The 21630-nt window shown below is 39.3% G+C and overlaps 1 protein-coding gene across 1 annotated transcript in view; it reads right to left on the reverse strand.

Moving 5' to 3' along the window:
• Positions 1 to 21630, reverse strand: part of LOC127423216 (unconventional myosin-XV-like) — a 57589-nt gene extending 35959 nt beyond the window's left edge. Inside the window, exons 1-23 of the mRNA XM_051667355.1 lie at positions 19195 to 21630; positions 18286 to 18350; positions 17942 to 18005; positions 17704 to 17813; positions 17474 to 17548; positions 15813 to 15906; positions 15309 to 15412; positions 15150 to 15213; positions 14877 to 14990; positions 14619 to 14780; positions 14069 to 14182; positions 13703 to 13761; positions 13351 to 13474; positions 5900 to 5995; positions 5362 to 5493; positions 3952 to 4077; positions 3538 to 3615; positions 3122 to 3267; positions 2934 to 2979; positions 2472 to 2596; positions 1962 to 2076; positions 1690 to 1865; positions 271 to 361 (exon numbers count right to left, since the gene is read on the reverse strand). Coding sequence (XP_051523315.1) covers positions 271 to 361; positions 1690 to 1865; positions 1962 to 2076; positions 2472 to 2596; positions 2934 to 2979; positions 3122 to 3267; positions 3538 to 3615; positions 3952 to 4077; positions 5362 to 5493; positions 5900 to 5995; positions 13351 to 13474; positions 13703 to 13761; positions 14069 to 14182; positions 14619 to 14780; positions 14877 to 14990; positions 15150 to 15213; positions 15309 to 15412; positions 15813 to 15906; positions 17474 to 17548; positions 17704 to 17813; positions 17942 to 18005; positions 18286 to 18350; positions 19195 to 21630 — 4716 coding nt within the window. The remainder of the gene's footprint in view (positions 1 to 270; positions 362 to 1689; positions 1866 to 1961; positions 2077 to 2471; positions 2597 to 2933; positions 2980 to 3121; positions 3268 to 3537; positions 3616 to 3951; positions 4078 to 5361; positions 5494 to 5899; positions 5996 to 13350; positions 13475 to 13702; positions 13762 to 14068; positions 14183 to 14618; positions 14781 to 14876; positions 14991 to 15149; positions 15214 to 15308; positions 15413 to 15812; positions 15907 to 17473; positions 17549 to 17703; positions 17814 to 17941; positions 18006 to 18285; positions 18351 to 19194) is intronic.

Below are 21630 nucleotides of genomic sequence, written 5' to 3' on the forward strand. Positions count from 1 at the left end.
GAAAGCAGCCTTCTGAGTACCTTTGCATAGTCATATATGTGCAAAATCGGTGCACAATCCACATAGAAAACGTCTGTTTTCATTCCAGCTCCAAAATTAGCTATATCTGTCACCATATCGGTAATCGGTGAATTTTCCCTCTCTAAAATCGGTATCGGTCTAAAAATCCCATATCGGTCAGGCTCTAGTTAGTATATGTGCACATTAAGCCATGGAGAAGCCATATAGACACGGGGAGAGGAATAGACATGTAGAGATAAAGACTCCTACCCTCCAATGACGTCTTTTGATGGTGTTCTGGGTGATCAAAATAGTTGCCCAGAACTGAGTGAAGGATTGCTTCAGTCTCTTGTAGTACTTCCTGTAACAGAAAGAGGGCACCATTCCTTCATATTCAGAACCATATTAGCACATTCATGGATACTTCCCTTAAAGGGATAGTTCACCCAAAATGAAAATGTTCTCATCATTTACTCATGACATCACAGATGTGTATGACTGTCTTTCTTCAACAGAACACAAGTGAATAAATGCCAAAACATTTTGAAGCTCCAAATAAGCACATAAAGCCATCATAATAGTAATCCATACGACTCAAGTGGATTAATGAATGTCTTCTGAAGCGAAACGCTAGGTGTAAGAAATAGATCAATATTTTAAACTTTTTGTTATTACAAATTCATGAGGGTCGAGGTCACGCAGCCTCTCGTGTGACATAAGCGCTTTGGCAAAGTCACGCGAGAACTGACGTGTGTAATACGAAAAAATACAACCTGGTTCTCAACCTTTTTGACTCCAAGGCCCCCCAGTGTCCAAGACAAAATATGAAGGCCCTCTCACCTAAAACTAGATGTGTCTGATTAAAATAATTAATCATGGATAATTTTTTATTCTAGAAGTTTCAGCAAGAGTCTGTTTATAACTTGTAGGCATACCTCTTAAAGTATTTTTTAGCATTTAAGTAGGACTATTTTAATTATTTTAATATTTCTTATTTCTTGAGGTCCCCTTGGTAGTGTGCTGAGGTCCCCTAGTGGGTCCCAGCCCCCTTGTTGAGAGCCACTGGTGTACAACAGAGAAGCATAGATATTCATACATAGATGCCTCATTCGGCTGGTTTAGATACGTCAACTGCGGTGCCATCTTGAAACGGTCAACAAGGAGAGCTGTTTGAATCGGCTTGAATGCAAGTGAATGGAGGAGATGCCTCAGAACAAGCTCCTTACCCAGACCGCTGCATAAACTGCTTTTGTGTGGAAACAGTATCACGGTCCATAGGAACAGCTGCTAATAAGATATCTACATATGAATATCTATGCAGAGGACACTTGCACACATACGTCATGCAAAAGGCATTTTGAACTCCACCCTCATCAATGAGCTGGCAGGAAGTGAACATTTTTAGTACAAAAAAGTTTTAAATATTGATCTTTTTCTTACACACCTAGCGTTTCACTTTAGAAGACATAAATGAATCCACTGGAGTCATATGGATTACTTTTATGATGGTTATATGTGCTTTTTGGAGCTTCAAAAATTTGACACCCATTCAATTTGTTTGTGTTCAGGAGAAGAGACAAAGTCATACACATCTGGGATGGCATGAGGGTGATTAAATAATGAGAGAATTTGCATTTTTGGGTGAACTATTCCTTTAAAGCCCATCAAATATGACAGTTCTGCACATACCTGGCCTGGTGGCCCCTGATATGGGACTGGATGACGATGGCCTTCTGTTTAAAGAAACGGAAGTTGCGTCTGCAAATAAAGCCACGAATGTTCCTTTGGATGGTGACTGCCGCCCATGTTTGGGTACTACTCCATTTTTCCTCTACCCTCTGGTAGAGAGTCTCTTTCAGAAACACCTGCGTGTTTATATATAATGTTTGTGATGCGTGTGCATTTACAAGAGAGTTGAAAATAAGAAAATAATCCAACGAATTTCCTCTATGTTACTGTACCTTTGTGAGTCCTAGCTGGTACTGGCCTACTTCTGCTCCAATAGTGTCCAGTAAAGTAACCACCTGCTCTTTACAAGACAGGTGTGTAGGTTTCTGGGCTAGTAACACACCATATCTGAAATTAGGGAGACAGTGGCTGAAAATGTAGTTAAAATGGGTCAATGTAATTGAATTACTTTTAGTCAAAAAGTAGTGTAATACATTACATTTTAAATTATTGTAATCAGATTACAGTTACTTGTAGACTTTAATCTAATTTAATTACTTTTAAGTACATTATAGGGTTATGCTTATTTATAATATATAATTTAGGTAGAATACCATAACAAGTCATTGTGAAGGAGAAATGTGAGGTGCTGAGTGTATGAGTTGTGTGTAATAATGAAGATAAATAGACATTGGTTTGGCTTGGATCCCTCCTCCAAAGCAAGTCTATGGGATTTTTTTGCCCATTTTTTTTTCATCAGACAGGCAAGGTAGGTCTGTTCATTTACAGAAGTAATAGCACACCTCTCCATGAACAGACTAAAGGGGATGCGAATAGGAAATCCCTCTTTTCGTATGTGAATGGTCTCCAGTATCCCTCCATGCCTCAGCTGTGTAGTTATGTAGTCGACATCAAATATGCCTGGAAACTGAAACCACAATAAAAAAAAAAACCTAACCTAAACATCTGTGCATGCTAATAGCACACCAAGTCATAAACAGAACAGAAAATGTGTTTACAAATTTGGCTGTACGAACTAGATAGCACATGTACATTTTTAAAGATGTCTGTTTAAGTGCATTTCATCTGGAAAGCATTGCATTCTAATTTTTGTGTACAAACATCTGATAAACATCTTAAAAAGAGCAGATTTACAGATTCTGGATCATAAACATGCAAACACTAAAAATTACGTCTTCCAGATGAAAAACGCATACATCAAACAGATGTCTGGGTGATGTACGTGTGCCATCTGGGGAGGTTACCTTAACATAGTTTGGCTTAAAGCATCGTATAAATGTAGTTTTACACCTGGAGAACAAAACAGAGAACAAACATGCAACAACATTTTTCCACATTCAGTAAACATCACTATATATCCGAATGGCAGTGACTTCACAGTGGTATGTTTATACAGAATATTGTAGAATAAAAGAATGTGACATTTGTTGACCTCTCCAAACGGGTGGTAAGTTCTGTAAGTGATTGTTGAAAGTGAGCAGCTACTGTTGACATCTGGTTGCGGTGGCCTCTTGCTCTTCCCAGCTCTTTCTGCTGAATGTAACGCTCCTGAACCTTTCGGAAGAGACTTGATACCATCTAAATAGACAGCAAACACACTCCTATTACCTGTTACAGCTACAGTATTTGTTACCAAACATTGGTCCTTTAAAACTTAATGAGATTAAAGCTTGCATAAATGATATCTGTCGTTAGCAACTCTTTTGTTGTGTTTGGGTGTGTAGACAGTCTCATGAATATATAATGCTGGACACATTATTATGTTTCTTTGCTATCTCGAGAGATCAGAAATCACTGATGACATGGTGAAGCTTCCATACACACAGCGCAAAGTTGAGATTTGTTTACCTGTAACCTGCTGCGAGCAAAAAGCTCCAATACTTCGGGTCGAAACTGGTCGTGATTTTTATTTAGAAAGTTGTGCACCTGGTGAAAGAAAATATTTTAGCCATAAAAATGCTGAGGATTCTCAAATGATTTTGTTTTGTATTAAAAGGATAGTTAGCCCAAAAAAGAAAATTCAATTTCATTGCATCTTTTTTTCCATACAATGAAGGTGACTGAGGCTAATATTCTTCCTAACACTTGTACAAAACTTTGGGTGAAAATATCTGCTAAATGAATTAATATAAATGCAAGATTCAGATCATTTCAAAAACCTTTTTGTTCAAAATTTTTCAGAATAATGACATGGCAGGTATTTGAAGTTGTGGGCATGAATAAGTAATTTTGTATATACTCAGATGAGGCTTAGCAACTTGCCTGGTATGTGACAGCCCCAGCATAGTGATATATTGTGAACACTGGGAGAGGAATTTTGGGCTTGGTGTAGTAAGGGCTGTTACCATGGTGATAGTGACATTTCTGCAAGAATGTGTGGTCTGTAGCCTGAATCAGAGAAAGGAGACAGAGCCAAAGAAAAGAGAAGTGTGGACAAAGACGGCCCATAAATGCATTATAGAAAAGACTCATTTGCATTTGAAACAACACTGGGTCATTTGGGTTGAAACTCAAGTTTTATATTTAAACATCACATTTGAGACAATTAAGGGATAGTTCACCCCAAAAATGAAAATTCTCATATCATTTACTCACCCTCATGCCATCCCAGATGTGTATGACTTTCTTTCTTCTGCTAAACACAAAGAAAGATTTCTAGAAGTATATCTCAGCTCTGTAGGTCCATGCAATGCAAGTCAATGGTGGCCAGAAATTTGAAGTCCCAAAAAGCACATAAAGTCAGCATAAAAGTAATCCATACGACTCCAGTGGTTAAATCCATATCTTCAGAAGAGATATGATTGGTGTGGGTGAGAAACGGATGAAAAGAAAGTCCTTTTTTTACTATAAATTCTCCTCCCTGCCCAGTAGGTGGTGATATGCACGAAGAATGCGAATCACCAAAAACAAAAGAAGAAAGTGAAAGTGGAGATTTACAGTAAAAAAAGGACTTACATTTCTATCTGTTTCTCACACACACCTATCATATCACTTCTGAAGATATGAATTGAACCATTGGAGTTATGTGGATTACTTTTATGCTTTTTTTATCTAAAAATCTTGTGTTCAGCAAAAGAAAGTCATACACATCTGGGATCACATGAGGGTGACTAAATGAAGAAAGAATATTCATTTGTGGGTGAACTACCCCTTTAAGTAGAAGAAAATGTCTAAATTCAGTATTCAGGCCTATTTTGACTATTGAGTCACATAAACCTCAAAAGGTATTTCTTTTTTCTTTTCTTTTTTCAATATTTGTCAAGTTTTTTTGTGCCAAAAACATAGAAATGAAGTTGTCACAAAAGGTCAAAGTGTGTTCAGTGAACTGTATCTTATTTTCCTGGGCAACAACGATGGAAATGTTCCACAGCTTTTCTGTAACCAAAGCTTTAAGGTATGTGGCTGGACAGAAATTGACTTTCAACAATAAACCTACCCAGGAAATATACACTGGTGTAAAAATTGTGACAAGCCTTGGTCATCCCAATATGTTAATGTTTCTGACATCGGAAACCTGGGGACTTAAGAACGAGCCCTTTTTGCAGCTGAACTGAAGACAATTTGGGTACTGAAGGCTAGTGTGTTTTCATAGTACAATTATCTTAAAAGATCCAGGTAATTCTGCTTCCTTTTGATTAAGTTCTGTGGTTTGAAACTGTAATGTGTGGTTACTTGAGGCAAGCAGGTCTGGTCATCCAGGATGCGAAGAATTCCATACGGTCGTGCTGAGATGAGATCCAGACATACATGAGAGTCTTTCAGGGCTATTGGATACCACTGAATCTGTTCTGCACTGTATTCTTCCTAACACAAACACAGCCACCAAAAATTTCAGCTATGACAAACAAAGGAAAACAAATCACAAAAAAACAGAAAGAAGCACACAAGGTATGAAACAGGAAATAAAAACAAGCATGGAAGGAGAAAACAAGCTTTAAAGACCCCATGAAATCAAAAATGGAGTTTTGTGGCTTTTCAGTCTATGTGAATAAGCTTTGCAGTTATCTAAGTACTCATAAGGGTTGACAAAATAAACTTTTAGCAGATATACTTATTTAAAATTGACAGTCTTTCTCTTTCAGGAGAATGAATCAACAATATTGATGACTCATCTTGTTCACAGGGGCGTATACAATTGCACTTAAAATGGAAGTTATTGAAGTCAAGATATTCCTTTAAAGGGCTTTATGAATGCTATGGACACACTGACCTGCTCTTGTGACACCACGGCTTTGTTCACAAACTGTTGCAGCTGCTCGTTGGCAAAGTTAATGCACAGCTGCTCAAAACTGTTTACACTCAGGTCCTGTAACAGAGACACTTGTACACATTCATACTTAATAAGAGGTTTACCATATTCTTAATGACGGCAGGTGAGAATTCAGTGTTCTTGAGTAAAAAAAAAAAAAAATCACAGTAAAATTGGCACTTTAAAGGAATATTCCGGGTTCAATACAAGTTAAGCTCAATCAACAGCATTTGTTGCATAATACTGATTACCACAAAAGCTAATTTTCACTTGCACCTCCTTTTCTTTATTTTTTTTCTTTTTTTTTACTTTTGCTCTGTACTTTTATTTTTTCCAATTAACATTTTTTATTGATTCGTACATATAACAAAGAAAAACAAAACATATATACACTGAATCAACATTTAACCCCCACTATTACCCCTCCCCCTCCCCAATCACCAACCCCACCCTGACCCTCAACGAACATCCCTGTGGTCACATATAAATATACACACACATTTAAAACTATACTTCTCTCTCCACAGCCCCTCCCCGAGAGTCCCCCAAAAACGCCAAATAACTGCCCCATTTCCCATCAAACAAATCCCAGATCCCCAGCCTTCTACATGACACCTCCTCGAAAGCTGCCGCCCTCCCCATCTCTGTGTACCACTCCTGAAATGAGGGTGCTCCAGCTGACATCCATCCCCTTAAAATAATCTGTCTGCCTATCATAACACTGGTCAGGACCATATTGATGAACGCCTCATCGCCTAAAATACAGAGTCTAGGGCAAAATGAAATTTGAGTGCCCAATACATCACACATAAAACTCTGAACCTTCAACCAAAATTCTTGGATATTAACACACCACCAAAAAACATGGGTTGTGTCTCCATCTTGTGATGGCATCACCAGCAGGTGGGTGTGTCTTTAAGACCAAGCCTATACAATCTAGAGGGTGTCCAATAGGATCTATGTAAAATCTTGAATTGCATAAGGCACACCCTTGCATCTCTAGATACAGACTTGATGTTTTTTAGAATCCTAGCCCACACTCCATCCTCCAAAACCAAGTTTCAATCTTTCTCCCATAATCTCTTGACAGAAGTTAAAGCTCCGTCCCCCAGACTCTGAATTAACAGGGAGTAATACACTGATGCCTCATGACCTTTTCCAAAAGCAGTAATCACCACTCCCAGAGTATCTGCTGCTTTAGGGGGATGTATGCTACTCCCAAAAATAGTACAGAGCAGGTGGCGCAGCTGTAAATACCTAAAGAACTGAGATCTGGGAATCCCAAGACGTTGAACCAAATTTTCAAAGGATCTCAACACTCCACTCTCGTATAGGTCACCAATCGTATTAACCTCCCTCACAAGCCACCCTGACCAGCAGAAAAGGGACTTATTAATACATAATTCTGGGTTCAGCCTTATGCTCGAGGTAACATTTAAATAAATGTCAGAATTAAACACTCTGGACACTTTTGTCCATACCGAGTGCAAATGAGAGATAACGGGGTGTAACTTAACTTCTCTGATTAGTTTGATAGAAAGGCTTTGCAATGGCGAAATAGGGGCAAGAACTTCCTGTTCAATACAAAAAGAGGGAGGGGCTCTCTCAGATGGAAGCGACCAAAGAGCCAAATGTCTGAGATCGATGCATAATAATAAAACAAAATCTTGGGTAGGCCTAGCCCACCTTTGTCAATCGGCCTATGTAATTTATTGAAATGTAATCTGGGATGCTTACCATTCCAAATGAAGGACTTCGCTATGCTATCAAATTGTTTGAAATAACAGAGTGGGACATCTACAGGGAGAGATTGTAGCAGGTAGTTAAATTTTGGAATATAATTCATTTTAATAACATTAACCTTCCCAATCATAGATAAATGTAATGAAGCCCACCTGCCCACATCGCTCGAAAACCTTTTTATTAAGGGGTCAAAATTAACTCTAGCTAAATCACATAAATTTGCTGGGAATAAAATGTCCAAATACTTAATGCCCTGTTTGGGCCACTGGAAGGTGCCCGGCTGAAATGCCGTTACTGGGCAGCACGCTGTCAGAGCCAAAGCTTCGGAATTAGACCAACTGACTCTGTATCCTGAGAACTTAGAAAAGGAATTAATAATTCTGTGGAGGCAAGGCATAGATCTAGTGGGGTCGGAGACGAATAATAAAATATCATCTGCATAAAGCAAAAGCTTATGTGCCATACCTCCTGCCACCACCCCTGGAAAATCACCTTCCTTTCTTATCGTGGCAGCTAATGGTTCCAGGGCAAGACAGAACAATAATGGCGAAAGAGGGCAACTCTGCCGGGTGCCCCTATCCAGAGTAAAATAATCTGAAATTAACCCATTCGTTTGAACCGCCGCTACCGGGTGTCTATAAAGTAACTTAATCCACCCAATAATAGTATTCCCGAACCCGTATATTTCCAAAATCTTAAAAAGATAATCCCATTCTACCATATCAAACGTCTTTTCGGCATCAAGTGAGATGGCAACAGCCGGAGTCTGATCATTCGCTACTGACCACATGATATTGATGAAACACCTAATGTTATCAGAAGAGCTACGGCCCCGCATAAACCCTACCTGATCTATATGTATAAGAGATGTCATAACTTTACTAAATCGGTTAGCCAAAATTTTTGACAATGTTTTTACATCTAGCTGGATCAGGGAAATTGGATGGTAACTCTTACAATCGCTTGGATCTTTGTCCTTTTTAAGAAGCAGACTGATCCGGGCTTGTGTCATGGCTGGTGGATGATTTCCATTCTTTAATGATTCTGTATAAACTTCTAAACAAAGTGGAGCCAGTTCTGTAGCATAAGATCTAAAAAATTCTGCGGCAAAGCCATCTGGCCACGGGAGCCTTGCCTGCGGGCAAGGCCTTAATTAACTCGCCAAGTTCTTCCAAGGTTATATCAGAATCAAGAGAATTTTTTTGCTCAGTCATCAGGGAGTTCTAATGGTTCCACAAAGTTTCAAATATCTTCAGCAGTAGAAAAAGATGTGGAACTGTAAAGATCAAGATGGAATTCTTTAAAAGCATTATTAATATCAATGGCTGAGGTAAATATTTTACCACCAGCAGATTTCACTGAGGGAATGGTAGAAAAAGACTCTCTCTGCTTTATATATCTAGCCAAAAGCTTCCCTGCTTTTTCCCCCGACTCAAAGTATGACTGTCTTGCCCTGAATAGCCAAAACTCCACCTTCTGCAACAAAATAGTATTATATCTGTATTTCAATCATGTCAATTCTCTGAGGCAATCAGATGACATGATGCTTCAGCTCTGCCTCGGCACTTGTAATATTCCCTTCCCAGGGTTGGGAGGGTTAATTTTTAAATGTATTCCACTACAGATTACAGAATACATGCTGTAAAATGTAATTTGTAACGTATTCCGTTAGATTACTCAATGTCAGTAACGTATTCTAAATACTTTGGATTACTTCTTCAGCACTGGTAGATTTTTTCACTTATTTTGACTATAAAAACTCTACCAGTACAGTAAGACAAAATACACGTTAAAAATACATTCTCTGAAAAACCTAAATATCTTATGCAGTGTTGTTTCTAAAACAAGATAAATCAAATTTATCTAGTTTTAAGGATTTTTAGATGTTTTTACAAAACAATACAAAAATTATTATCAAGAATATGATTTTTGCCCTAATATCAAAGGTCTTCCTAGAAAAAAAGTAATTATGATCCAATGTGAATTTTCTTGATAAAAAATACGATTGTGCCTGGTAACATGTGCATGAAAAATGGCTAGAAATAGCATTTTAGCTTAGCTTAGCGTAAAGCTGACAATTTACACAAGGTTTATTTCTATTTCTTCTGCTCCAAACTTACTTCAAACTTATTTATTTATGTATACATTTTTCCATCTGAAAGGACTAAATATTAAATGAAACAAATGACAATAAAATGCAAAGTAATCTCTTCAGTAATCAAAATAGTTTTTGAATGTAACTGTATTGTAATTACCAATGATATAAATTGTAACTGTAGTGGAATGCAGTTACTTATATTTTGTATTTTAAATATGTAATCCTGTTACATGTATTCCGTTACTCCCTAACCCTCTCCCTTCCAACTCCATGAGTTCTCGTGCTTTGGATTTCTTTGGTGAATGAGGCATACTCTATGATCCGACCCCTAAGAACCGCCTTAAGTGCCTCCCAAGCCAAGCCCACAGAGGATACTGAGGACCAGTTGGTCTCCATATAAACATTGATTTTCAGTATTTCAGTAACATTTGTTGGAATTCAGGATATTGCAAAAGGGATTAAAGCGCCAACTATATGATTTATTTTTCTCCATATGTGGCAACACCTCTGAACTCACCAGGGTGTGATCTGAGACTAAGATGTTTCCAATTGAGCAATCAACAACAGATGAAATGAGGGACTTTATATCTATCTATCTATCTATCTATCTATCTATCTATCTATATATATATATATATATATATATATATATATATATATAAATCTATTCTAGAATAAATCTTATGCCCTGATGAAAAAATGTTATAGTCCCTACCAGATGGGTTCAAAAGTCTCCAAATATCTGTAAGACCAAGATTTTTACACATCCTGTGAACATCAGTGTTGCTCTAGGGGGCTTACACACTTTTGCTTCACTATGATCAAGGACTGAGTCCATCAATAGATTAAAGTCTCCTCCCAATATTATATCATGAGGGGTGCCAGCAGCTTGCAACTTTCCTTCAATATCTATAAAAAAAAGCCCTGATCATCAGTGTTAGGTATGTAAATATTAGCCAAAATCAACCTTTGCCATTGAATTTCAGCTAAAACAATGACTATTCCTAATTTATCTTTAATCTGTTTGAGACATTTGAATTGTAGATGTTTACTTATCAGTGTAATGACTCCCCTGCTCTTACTTGAGCCAGCACTAAAGAAAACATGTCCACCTCATATCTTCCCAAATTTTTCAGCTTCCTGCGGGGAAAGATGCGTTTCTTGAAGATACACTATATCATATTTCTTACGTTTAAGAAGAGAAATAACCTTCCTTCTTTTTATGGGGTGCCCCAACCCATTCACATTCCATGTGGAGAGAGACAATCCACTCATATTAACATCTGACATTTTGACATAAAAAAAATTGATTTTGTGTCAAAAGTAAAATTAAAAAGACATTAGTACATTAGTGTAACAATCAAACCCCAAACTTCCCCCGAACCAAGCAAACAGAAAAAAGAAAAATGTGTGCATTAACCCCGCGCACGACAGCGCCAACTGGCGTCCATCCCTCTAAACTCAAACACCTACGAGAGTCTCCATGACAACTTTGCCATCGGATTGCTCAAGTCCGATGCTTCTGTACAAATTTTGTGAGTCAGAATTACCCAACAGAAGATAATCTATCTAACAAACTCCAGCCAATAGGCGGAATAAACACAAAGAACGTGTAGATTCATTCACATAACTGTCCCGAAGGTGTGTTCCTCCACAAAACAAGCTCCAGCCACTAGTGGAACCAGCAAAAAAAAAAAGAAAGGCTGTTCAGTTTCCTCGGGCAGTCAAACGAATGTTCAGTGAGCCGGCTCATTCAACTGCTACATGAGTGCAACAAATGACCCAGTCACTCCAATGTCCTGCAAGAAATACTCCACAAAACAAACTCCAACCAATAGGAGGTATAAGCACAAAGAACGTGCAGATTCATCCACAACACTGTCCCGAAGGAGTGCCACTACACAAAACAATCTCCAGCCGCTAGGCGGAACCAGCACAAAAAGAAACAAAAAAGGCGCTCAGCTTCCTCAGACGGTCAAGTGAAAATTCAGTGAGTCGGTCCACTTGGCTGCAATGCGAGTACCACAAAATAACTTACTCAGTCCGTTGACTTTATGAAGGACATCACTTGCTGGGGACATGTAAAAAAATTTGTGGCCATCCTTAGCATCTATTCTAAATCTGGCCGGGAACATCAGTGCAAAAGTGACCTTCCGTTGATGTAAGAGTTTCTTGCATTCCTTCGATCAATCACGTTTCTCTCGTCGAATTCACAAAGTCTGGGAACAAGAAAATGCTGTGGTTCTTCCAAGAAAGCCTTCCTTTACTCCTCGCCTCACGTAACACGAGATCTTTATCGGATGATCTCAGAAATTTGGCCTCCCTCAAATTCCCTCAGCGGATCGCCGAGCCGGAACACTGTGAGCTTGCTCAATTTCCAGCTTATGGCCTGTTATGTCGAGCAGACTCGGGAAGAGCCCGTCCAGGAATTTCACCATTTCCCGACCTTCTTTGTCCTCAGAAATTCCAACAATTTGGACGTTATTCTGCCAGTTACGATTCTTCAAGTCCTCCAACTTCTCTCAGACACGCTCCAAATCCACCTTGGTCGCTAGCGGATTAGCAGCTAGTTCCCTCTCCGATGACTCCAGATAATCTATCCGTTTCTCGACATCCCCCACTCTTGTAATCACCTCAGGGAATTTCGCCTCCATGTCAGTGATCAATCGACGTATTACAACAAGATCCTCCAAGTGAGCAACGACCTTCATCAGCATTGCCGACATATTCAACAATTCTCGTCGAATTTCCCTAACTTCTCCGGCCAAATCGATTCCCTGGCTCGTGGCCTGCTGCTCAGGGGCGTCAGCTTGAGCATGTAAGTGTCTTTTAATGTCTCCAGAGCCAGAGGATTTTGAATTCTTTGACATATTGTCTTCCTAGAACATTTAAGGATCAGGGTGTGTCGAATCTCACCGGTTTATGACATAAAAAGTATTAAAACTAGCAAAGTGTGCAGAGCTCACCGTTCACACATCTGAACCTTGCATGGTGTCACGTGACTCCCCCTGCACCTCCTTTTCAAAAAAAAAAAAATCTGGGTTATAGTGAGGCACTATAAGAATTGAATGGGGCCAATCCATAAACGTTAAAATACTCACTGTTTGAAAAGTTTAGCCACAAGATGCAAACAATATGTATGTTAATATGTATGATTTTAGTATGATAAAATCACTTAATAACCTTTTCTGTGTAAAGATATAGCCAATTTTACAACTTCATTGCCATGACGATATAATGTAAACAAACCCTCTAACCCTAAAAAGACTGTATAAACTACGATTTAAACAAATTTACAGCTCAAATATATCATAAGTTTTAACAGAAGAATTACTGCAAGTGCTTTTATAAAATTACAAGCTTCACATTTCTGCCTTTAAACCCTCCAAAAATTGGCCCTATTCACTTCTATTGTAAGTGACCTTGATTTTTGCTTTTTTAAAGAAAAGGAGGGAGGAGTCGAAATTATTTATTTTTTGTAATCAGCATTATGCCACAAATGCTGTAAATTGAGCCTAACTTTTATTGAACCCAGAATATTCATTTAGGTTCATTATGAGAGGGCAAATACCTCAAAGCCGTATATGTCCACGACGCCAACAGTGCTGTCCATCTCTGTGGGGATCAACCACTCATTGATGCGTTCAAGCATCCAATCAAACAGCACAGAGTACAGCGTCTTGGCAATGGCATCTCTGAAGCAAGAGCAATGTGTCAGTATTCCAAAAGCTCTGTGTCTCGGCTCTGGGGCGTTGATCTCCACCCCCCCCCCCAACCCAAATAATCATGATCAATGGAAATATGTAATGTTCAAGCCAAACCTACGCCCTTTCCTCGGCTATATAACTGAAAACTCATTATAAAAGGTGACTTAATAATATCATTTTATTAACATCCTTAACAATATAATTACAGTGTCTAACCTGGATTCAATGGCACTTTCCACAGATAGAGGGCAGTAGATCCTATCATAAGATGTTTCCTGTGCAAACAGATGAGTAGGAGATACCTCTGTTCAATTAAATTCAAGTAGGTATAGCTGCAGGCTGGAGATCTTCAAATGGGGGCGGAATCTCCAAAAGCGGGTGGGTTATTCCAGAAGCGGGCGGGGTTCACTTCCACTCACGGTTAGGGAAAGGGTTAGGTTAGGGGCTCCTCTTTGCTGGCGTTTTGGAGCTCCCACCCCTTTTTGGAGCTCTGTCTGCAGCCTTATCCTTCTCATTAAATCAGAGGCCATGGGAAGAGACAAATGTGAATTTTAGAGTGTGAGAGTGCGTATTGATGCTCACTGTAACCCGGTGAGTGATGACGATCTGTAAGGCCTCAGCTGACACCTGCAAGAGGTTTCCCACTCTCCGAGCTTCAGCTTCACTGAAAATACGGGCCACCTCAAACGATTCACTCTAATTTTGGGAGGAGATAGACACACACAGCCCTTTGAATATAGAACAATATAGAACTCAAATTGAAATGGTGCTCGCTACCTATTTTTTACTTTTGCAATGTAACATATTTCCGAGTGATATTACACAGGATATTACAAAAGAAAAAATGTGGGGCAGGACCATTGGCAATTTACTGTGACATGTGGAAAACTCATTGGAGGGGAGGAGTTGAAAAATAAGAGGACATGTCAGAGGTGAAGCAAAAGTTATTAGATTTTGATGAAAGACTATGAAGAATTTGTACAACGTTATTTCTTTAACAAAAAAATGCACTGATTTATCTTTCACAATAAGACCAGGAATGTGTATGAAGTAAAAAGGGTCAATTTTGATTTCCTGTTGACTTTAAAAGAGTCCTCATTATCCCCCATTGGAGTGATTCAGGCATGCACACCTCATAAGAACTGAAGCAAATGTTGCCCAGCTGCAGAATGGATGACAGAATGGCCCAAATGGTTGCAAGTTGATCTGCATGTAAACCAATCGTCTCCAAGCAGTGGATCAAGAGCAAGAAGTCTTGCTTCTCATGCTTCCCTTGTAGCTCACAAGCCCTGCCCTTAACAAAGCATTTAAATCAGGAATATCAGACATATTAGAGCAGGAACAAGCATCATAAACCAGTGGGTTACATAAACCAGGGCTCTTCTCTTACCTGGTTGAGATAGAAGTAGGTCTCAGCTCCTTGCAGGTAAAGATCTTGCTTGTCCCACTCATTCATTCCAGCCAGGAGTTCATAAAACACATGGTAGTTTCTCTCTTCCTTGGCCTAAATGGAAAAAGCTTTATTTACTCTGCATGCAGTTACTCATCAGTATTTACAGTTTGATGTCACTTAGACTAAGGACAAACAATCTTCTGTAGTTTATCATGAACTCAATTAATATGTAAGATGTCACAAAACACAGCTTATGAATAAACTATATACCTGAAATACAACTCGTGACTTTTCAAGGAGATACTTTGACAAAGAAGTCCCGACTACAACACCACTGAAAAAAAGGTGATTAATTGAGATCATACAGTATTATGGTAATTTAATGGCCAAGCCCCTTTTAATCAGAGCCACAACATGCAATACACTTACTGGCGTATATGGATGTGTAGATACTTTCCAAATCGGCTAGAGTTGTTGTTAAGTATAGTCTTGGCATTTCCAAAGCTCTCAAGAATGGGCAAAACCTCCATTGGCTAATGAGAGCGAAATCTCAGGAGTTATGTGATTCTATCTTAAAACTGCACAAAAAACTTAAAAGAAGATTCAATACAAGTTAAGCTCAAAGATAAAATTGCATTCTAACCTGATGTATGTAAAGTTATACCCAATATTACAATCTTGTTGTCATGGTGATGTTGCTAAACACTGTAATCTAGTAAATGTTGTAATGATTGTAAATCCCTGAATTTATCACACTAAAATCATATTAACATTACTGGTCCCATTCACTTCCATTGTAAGTTTCTTACTGAAACAGCATTTTTTGTCCTTTTTTTTTTTTAAATAAACAAATGATGTCAATTGAGTTTAACTTGTATTAAACCCAGAACATTCCTTTAACAATGCACTATATGGATTGATATATTGCTTTACCTGGCGTAATTTATCGTTTCTACCCTGATACATGGAACTGAGGTAGTGGACAATGAGCTTGGCAGCCTCTGTCTTGCCCGATCCACTCTGCCCACTGTCAGATAGCGAATAATGGAACATAATTCATATTCATTCACATCCATAATACAGGCCAAATTATTTGTGAATACACACACATATATATATATATATATATATATATATATATATATATATATATATATATATATACACACACACACTGGCAGCCAAAAGTTTGGAAAAATTTACAGATATTGCTCTTATGGAAAGAAATTGGTACTTTTATTCACCAAAGTGGCATTCAACTGATCACAATGTATAGTCAGGAAATTAATAACATGAAAATTACTATTACAATTTGAGAAAAATGTTCAGAACTTCTTAAGCTACTTCAAAGAGTTCTCATAACATAATCCTCCATGTGCAGCAATGATAGCTTTGAAGATCCTTGGCATTCAAGCTGTCAGTTTGTCCAAATACTCGGGTGACATTTTACCCCACGTTTCCTGTAGCACTTGCCATAGATGTGGCTGCCTTGTCGGGCACTTCTCACGCACCTTACAGTCAAGCTGATCCCACAAAAGATCAATGAGTTTAAGATCCATAATATCTTTTCCAATTATCTGTTGTACAATGTCTGTGTTTCTTTGCCCACTCTAACCTTTTCTTTTTGTTTTTCTGTTTCAAAAGTGGCTTTTTCTTTGCAAGTCTTCCCATAAGGCCTGCACCCCTGAGTCTTCTCTTTACTGTTGTACATGAAACTGATGTTGAGCAGGTAGAATTCAATGAAGCTGTCAGCTGAGGACATGTGAGGCATCTATTTCTCAAACTAGAGACCCTGATGTACTTATCCTCTTGTTAGTTGTACATCTGGCCTTCCACATCTCTTTCTGTCCTTGTTAGAGCCAGTTGTCCTTTGTCTTTGAAGACTGTAGTGTACACTTTTGTATGAAATCTTCAGTTTTTTTTTGGGGGGGGGGGGGGGGAGTAATTTCAAGCATTGTATAGCCTTCATTCCTCAAAACAATGATTGACTGACAAGGTTCTTGAGAAAGCTGTTTCTTTTTTGCCATTTTTGACCTAATATTGACCTTAAGACATGCCAGTCTATTGCATATGGTGGCAACTCAAAAACAAACACAATGTTAAGCTTCATTTAACAAACCAAATATCTTTCAGCTGTGTTTGATATAATGGCAAGTGATTTTCTAGTACCAAAATAGCAAATTAGCATGATTACTCAAGGATAAGGTGTTGGAGTGATGGCTGCTGGAAATGGGGCCTGTCTAGATTTGATTAAAAATGACTTTTTTCAAATAGTGATGATGCTGTTGTTTACATCAGTAATGTCCTGACTATACTTTGTGATCAGTTGAATGTCACTTTGGTGAATTAAAGTACCAATTTCCTTCAGAAACAGCAAAATCTGTACATTATTCCAAACTTTTGGCCACCAGTGTATATATATATATATATATATATATATATATATATATATATATATATATATATGTGTGTGTGTGTGTGTGTGTGTGTGTGTGTGTGTGTGTGTATGCGTATGCATGTGTACATGTATATGCATATGTATGCACATTTACTGTATATGTGTATGTATATATCATACTCTTAATCCTCCTCACTTTATGATGATGCAGTGCTCCTGGGCTGTACTCTGAGATTGGCAAAAGGCAGCATCTGCCATAGCATAAATGTGACTGCAGAGGCGGCACAAATGAGTCCATCAGTACTGCTGCTAAACTCTTAGGCCAGCATGCAATAAACACATCATTTTCCCACAGCTAATATGACAAAAATATAATCTATAACCAAACATACAGCTTGAGCTTGTTTTCAAAGTGAAAGCACTCACGGTGGATTATGGTGCTTCTCTTTACCCTGGTACTGCTGTCTCAGCTCTTCAGTGTAGATACTGAGAGGCTTGAAGGGGTTAATGGACAAGAGCATATTGCCAATATACGTCTGTTGGTTTAAATAAAGTTAAACAGACACTTAGTAAGGTTATGGCTTTTAAGAGGAGAGCATAGCCATTTAAAGAATACATCTGGGTGAGTTCATATATGCCATTTTCAAGACAAGGCAATACATACATAAATGGAGTCTCGATGAAACCGCTTCTTAAGATTCAGCAAAACGGAGCTCTCACACACCTCTCTGGAAATACATTGACGTTTTTCATTAGTATGAATCAATTAAAACAACTTGGCATGTCCAGGCACAAACCAGCTTAAACCAGTCTAAGTGGTTGGCTGGTCTCCTAGCATGGCCTGGCTGGTTAAGCTGGTCTGTTGGCTGGTTTTAGAGGGGTTTGAGCACATGTCAGCTGGTCAGGCTGGGAGACAAGCTGGTCGACACAGTAAAACAGTCTCTTAAGCAGGTGTGATATATTTACTACATGAGAAAGTGTATATAAAGTGATGCTGTAATGACTCACTCCAGCTGTGCCAAATCTTCCACCTCATCCACCTCCACAGCCTGGCCGCTTCCTGGCATCAGTACCTGACAGAGAGAGTAAGGACAGCAAATGAGAACTGTCACTGAGCACCCCCAGTGTGCAGACATGGGGATAACACCCACACTCTTTCTAGTCCACAAACCCACTACTTTTCCTGCTCAGTATAATTGATCATTTTATTTATCACACATACACAGTGAAATTTTTTTTAAATTTTTTTTTTACATATCCCAGGGTCAGAGTGCAGGGTCAGCCATGACACAGTGCCCCTGGAGCAGATACAGCCAAACAGTGGCATCTTGGCAATGCTGGGGCTTGAACCCCCAACCTTCCTGATCAGTAACCCAGAGCCTTAACCGCTGAGCAACACTCTCAATGAGTAACTGTCATCACATCCCTAATGAAGGCTACCCACTGCAAACAGCTGGTTAGAGGTTAATGAGTAATATAATTACAGAATGAAGCATATAGCAATGTCAACCTTGTCAGTACTGATTGTGAGATTTTAAAGAGCTTTATATGGATGTTCACCAAAAAAATTAACATTCTGTCTTCATCTACTCACCCTCATGTTATTTAAAACCCGAACGACTTTCTTCCTTCTGTGTAACTCAAAAGGAGATGTTAGGTAGAATGTTAGACTCAATCCTCATTTAGTTTCACTGCATCTTTTTTTCAGACAATGAAAGTGAATGGTGACTGAGGATAACATTATACCAAACATCTCCTTTTGTGTTTGTTTTCATTTTTGTGTGAACCATCCCTTTACAGAAATTTGTTTGGACAAGAGGGTCAGTAGTAGCGCAACATGGAAGTGGACCACAAAAAAGTTATTTTGTAATTATTTTGCAGGTGGAACAATTGTATGAATGCGCTTAAGTATCATACCTGTGTGCTGTTAAGTCTCCCCTCTAACATGTTTTGGGTTGGATCTTCAGATTCCCACGGGCCTCTGCCATTATGAACTGGAATGGTGTGGGCGTGTTCTTCATCCTGATACACTGTCCATTTAGTGAGCTTCTCCACCGTTTGATGGGACAGGAGGTTCTCTGGGCGCATCCAATCTTGAGGATCACCACATATCTGGTGATTCTGAGCCCAGTGTAGCTCCACAGGCGAGGGCAAAAGACCCTCACCCATCAATTCTGCCACCTCTTGGTCTGCATCCTCCTCATAAGAAGGTCGCTTCACACCATCCCTCCATGTATCGGCTTCTGTTGATGCGTTCCCCAGATTCCTCTCATTCCTTTCTAATTCTCTGCTCTGTACCGTACCCACACCGCCATTAAGCAAAGGCTTGGAAATAGACAGCTTGGTGATATTTATTTGAGATCCCCCAAGTTTTCCCTTGGCCGCTTGCAGGACACTTTTACCGTCTTTGATGAGTAACGTTGGCTCTTTGTTGTTGGCTTTGACCTCCGGCTGCCTCTCGGTCACTCGTGTGTTTAGGCTGCCACTTTTATCACTTTCTTGTGCGTTTTTCTTGATGGACTTTAGAAGGCTGAGGTCTGGCTTTACTGGAAGAACCAAACGGGCACCAGGCTTTGGTGGCTTACGCTCTGTGGTAGTACCATTGTCTGTGGTGGTGCTAGTCAATGTACCAGTGGCTTCCTTTACTTTGCCAGTTTTGTTCATCCTGGGGAACACAATGGCATATTTGGCATCTCCTGAGTTGGCCTTTTCCTCCAAGTCTTGTGGCTCATCAGATGAATCAACCTGGTTGTCAGCTGTGGTATCCTGGAGAATGGATGTCTCTTCTATCTTGGAATCATCTGAGGTTGATACCTTTTTCTTTGATTTTCCACCACTACTTGCCATTTTCATAACCATCTTGTGCCTGAGAAGACTCTTTTTTGACTTTGTGCTGCCACTCTTCTTCTTCAATACCAAAGCAGGGAGCCATTTTGAAGTCCCAATTGCTTGGGTGACTGCTGACAATTTTCTTCTAACATAGATGCCCTTTGGCATATTCTTCTGAATCCAACCTGAGACGCGTCGCAAAGTTGTCATGCCTCTTTTCTGTGCCATTAAACGGTTTGTTGACTTTGAAGGCATTGCCTCTTTGGGCTCGGTTGCATCCTCTGCTGTTTTCTCTGTTTGCTCTTCATCGGTTAATTCATGTTTAGTGTCTTTTGGTGGTTCCTCTTTGGTGTTTTTCTTTTTATCATCTTTTCCTTTGCCTTTCATTGTAAATAGCATCCGAGACTGTCTGTTCAACAATCCTTTCGGGCCTTGTGTAAGGCCTGTTGCCTTATCTTCCTGTTGATCTACCTCCTCTGCCTTTTTAATGTCCTTTGTATTACTTGCCAACTGTAGAAGTTGAGACTTACTTTTAGTGGTGTCACCTTTGGAAAGAGTCATTCCCTTAATTAGGACTTCTGAAGCCACAGACCCTTCTTTAGGTTGCTTTTTTTTAGAGGGTGCCTTCTTTTGTAGTACCTTGGATTTCAACATCTTTTTCTGGCCTTGAAAGTGGGCAGTCAGGTTTAGCAGTCCTGCTGGCTTCGTAGACGAACTACCAATCTCTCCCTGTGTGCTTTCTTGCCCAGTATCGCTCAGCACCTCCTTAGAGTATACTTCTTCCACACTGCTAGCAGGTTCCTCCTCTGGTTCTTCTTTAACTTTACTTTCAGAGGGTCCATCGGTATTGTCCTCTCTTTCACTTTCCTTTTCTTCTTTATCTTCTATTTCTTCCTCCCCTTCTGTCTTCTTGTCTGTGTCTGACAGCTCTTCTTCACCACTTACTATGCTCACATCGGTCTCAACAGTCTTCTCCACACAATCTGACCCCTCCTTCTTGTTATCTGCACCATCTTCTTCACTCTCTTGTTGTGAGCTCTCTGATCTCTCACTTTCTGATTCATCCTCTTCCGTGTCCACTACTTTACCACCTTTCCTTCTTGCACCTTTTGCAGGAGTTTTGCCTGCTTTTTTTTTCTGGTCAGGTTTTGATTTGACACCTTTCCCAGCTCTACCTTTACCTTTAACACCATTGCTTGTCACCTTTGCAGGTACAATTTTGCCATTCTGCTTCCTCCCTTTGGCTATTTGCCTAGAGGACTGTATCTCTTCATTTTCTGGAGCCTCGATTTGGTTTTTCTTCCCAGTTTTCTTCTCCTCATCCTTTTCGTACTTCTCATTCCTAGCTATCTCTTCCTTTTTACTCTTTCCTTTCCCACTTGTACTTTCTTTAGTGTCTGAGAGGCCTTGGGATGCATTCTTGCCTCCTTTTTTGGGAGGAATTGGTTCTTGTTTGTCTATCTTTCCAGCCACCACTTTGTTCTTCCCTCCTCTAGCCTTACTAGGTGATTTGGTTGGAGGCAT

Source organism: Myxocyprinus asiaticus, chromosome 32 (genome assembly GCF_019703515.2).
Source record: "Myxocyprinus asiaticus isolate MX2 ecotype Aquarium Trade chromosome 32, UBuf_Myxa_2, whole genome shotgun sequence".
In the NCBI taxonomy this organism is placed as follows: Eukaryota; Metazoa; Chordata; class Actinopteri; order Cypriniformes; family Catostomidae; genus Myxocyprinus; species Myxocyprinus asiaticus.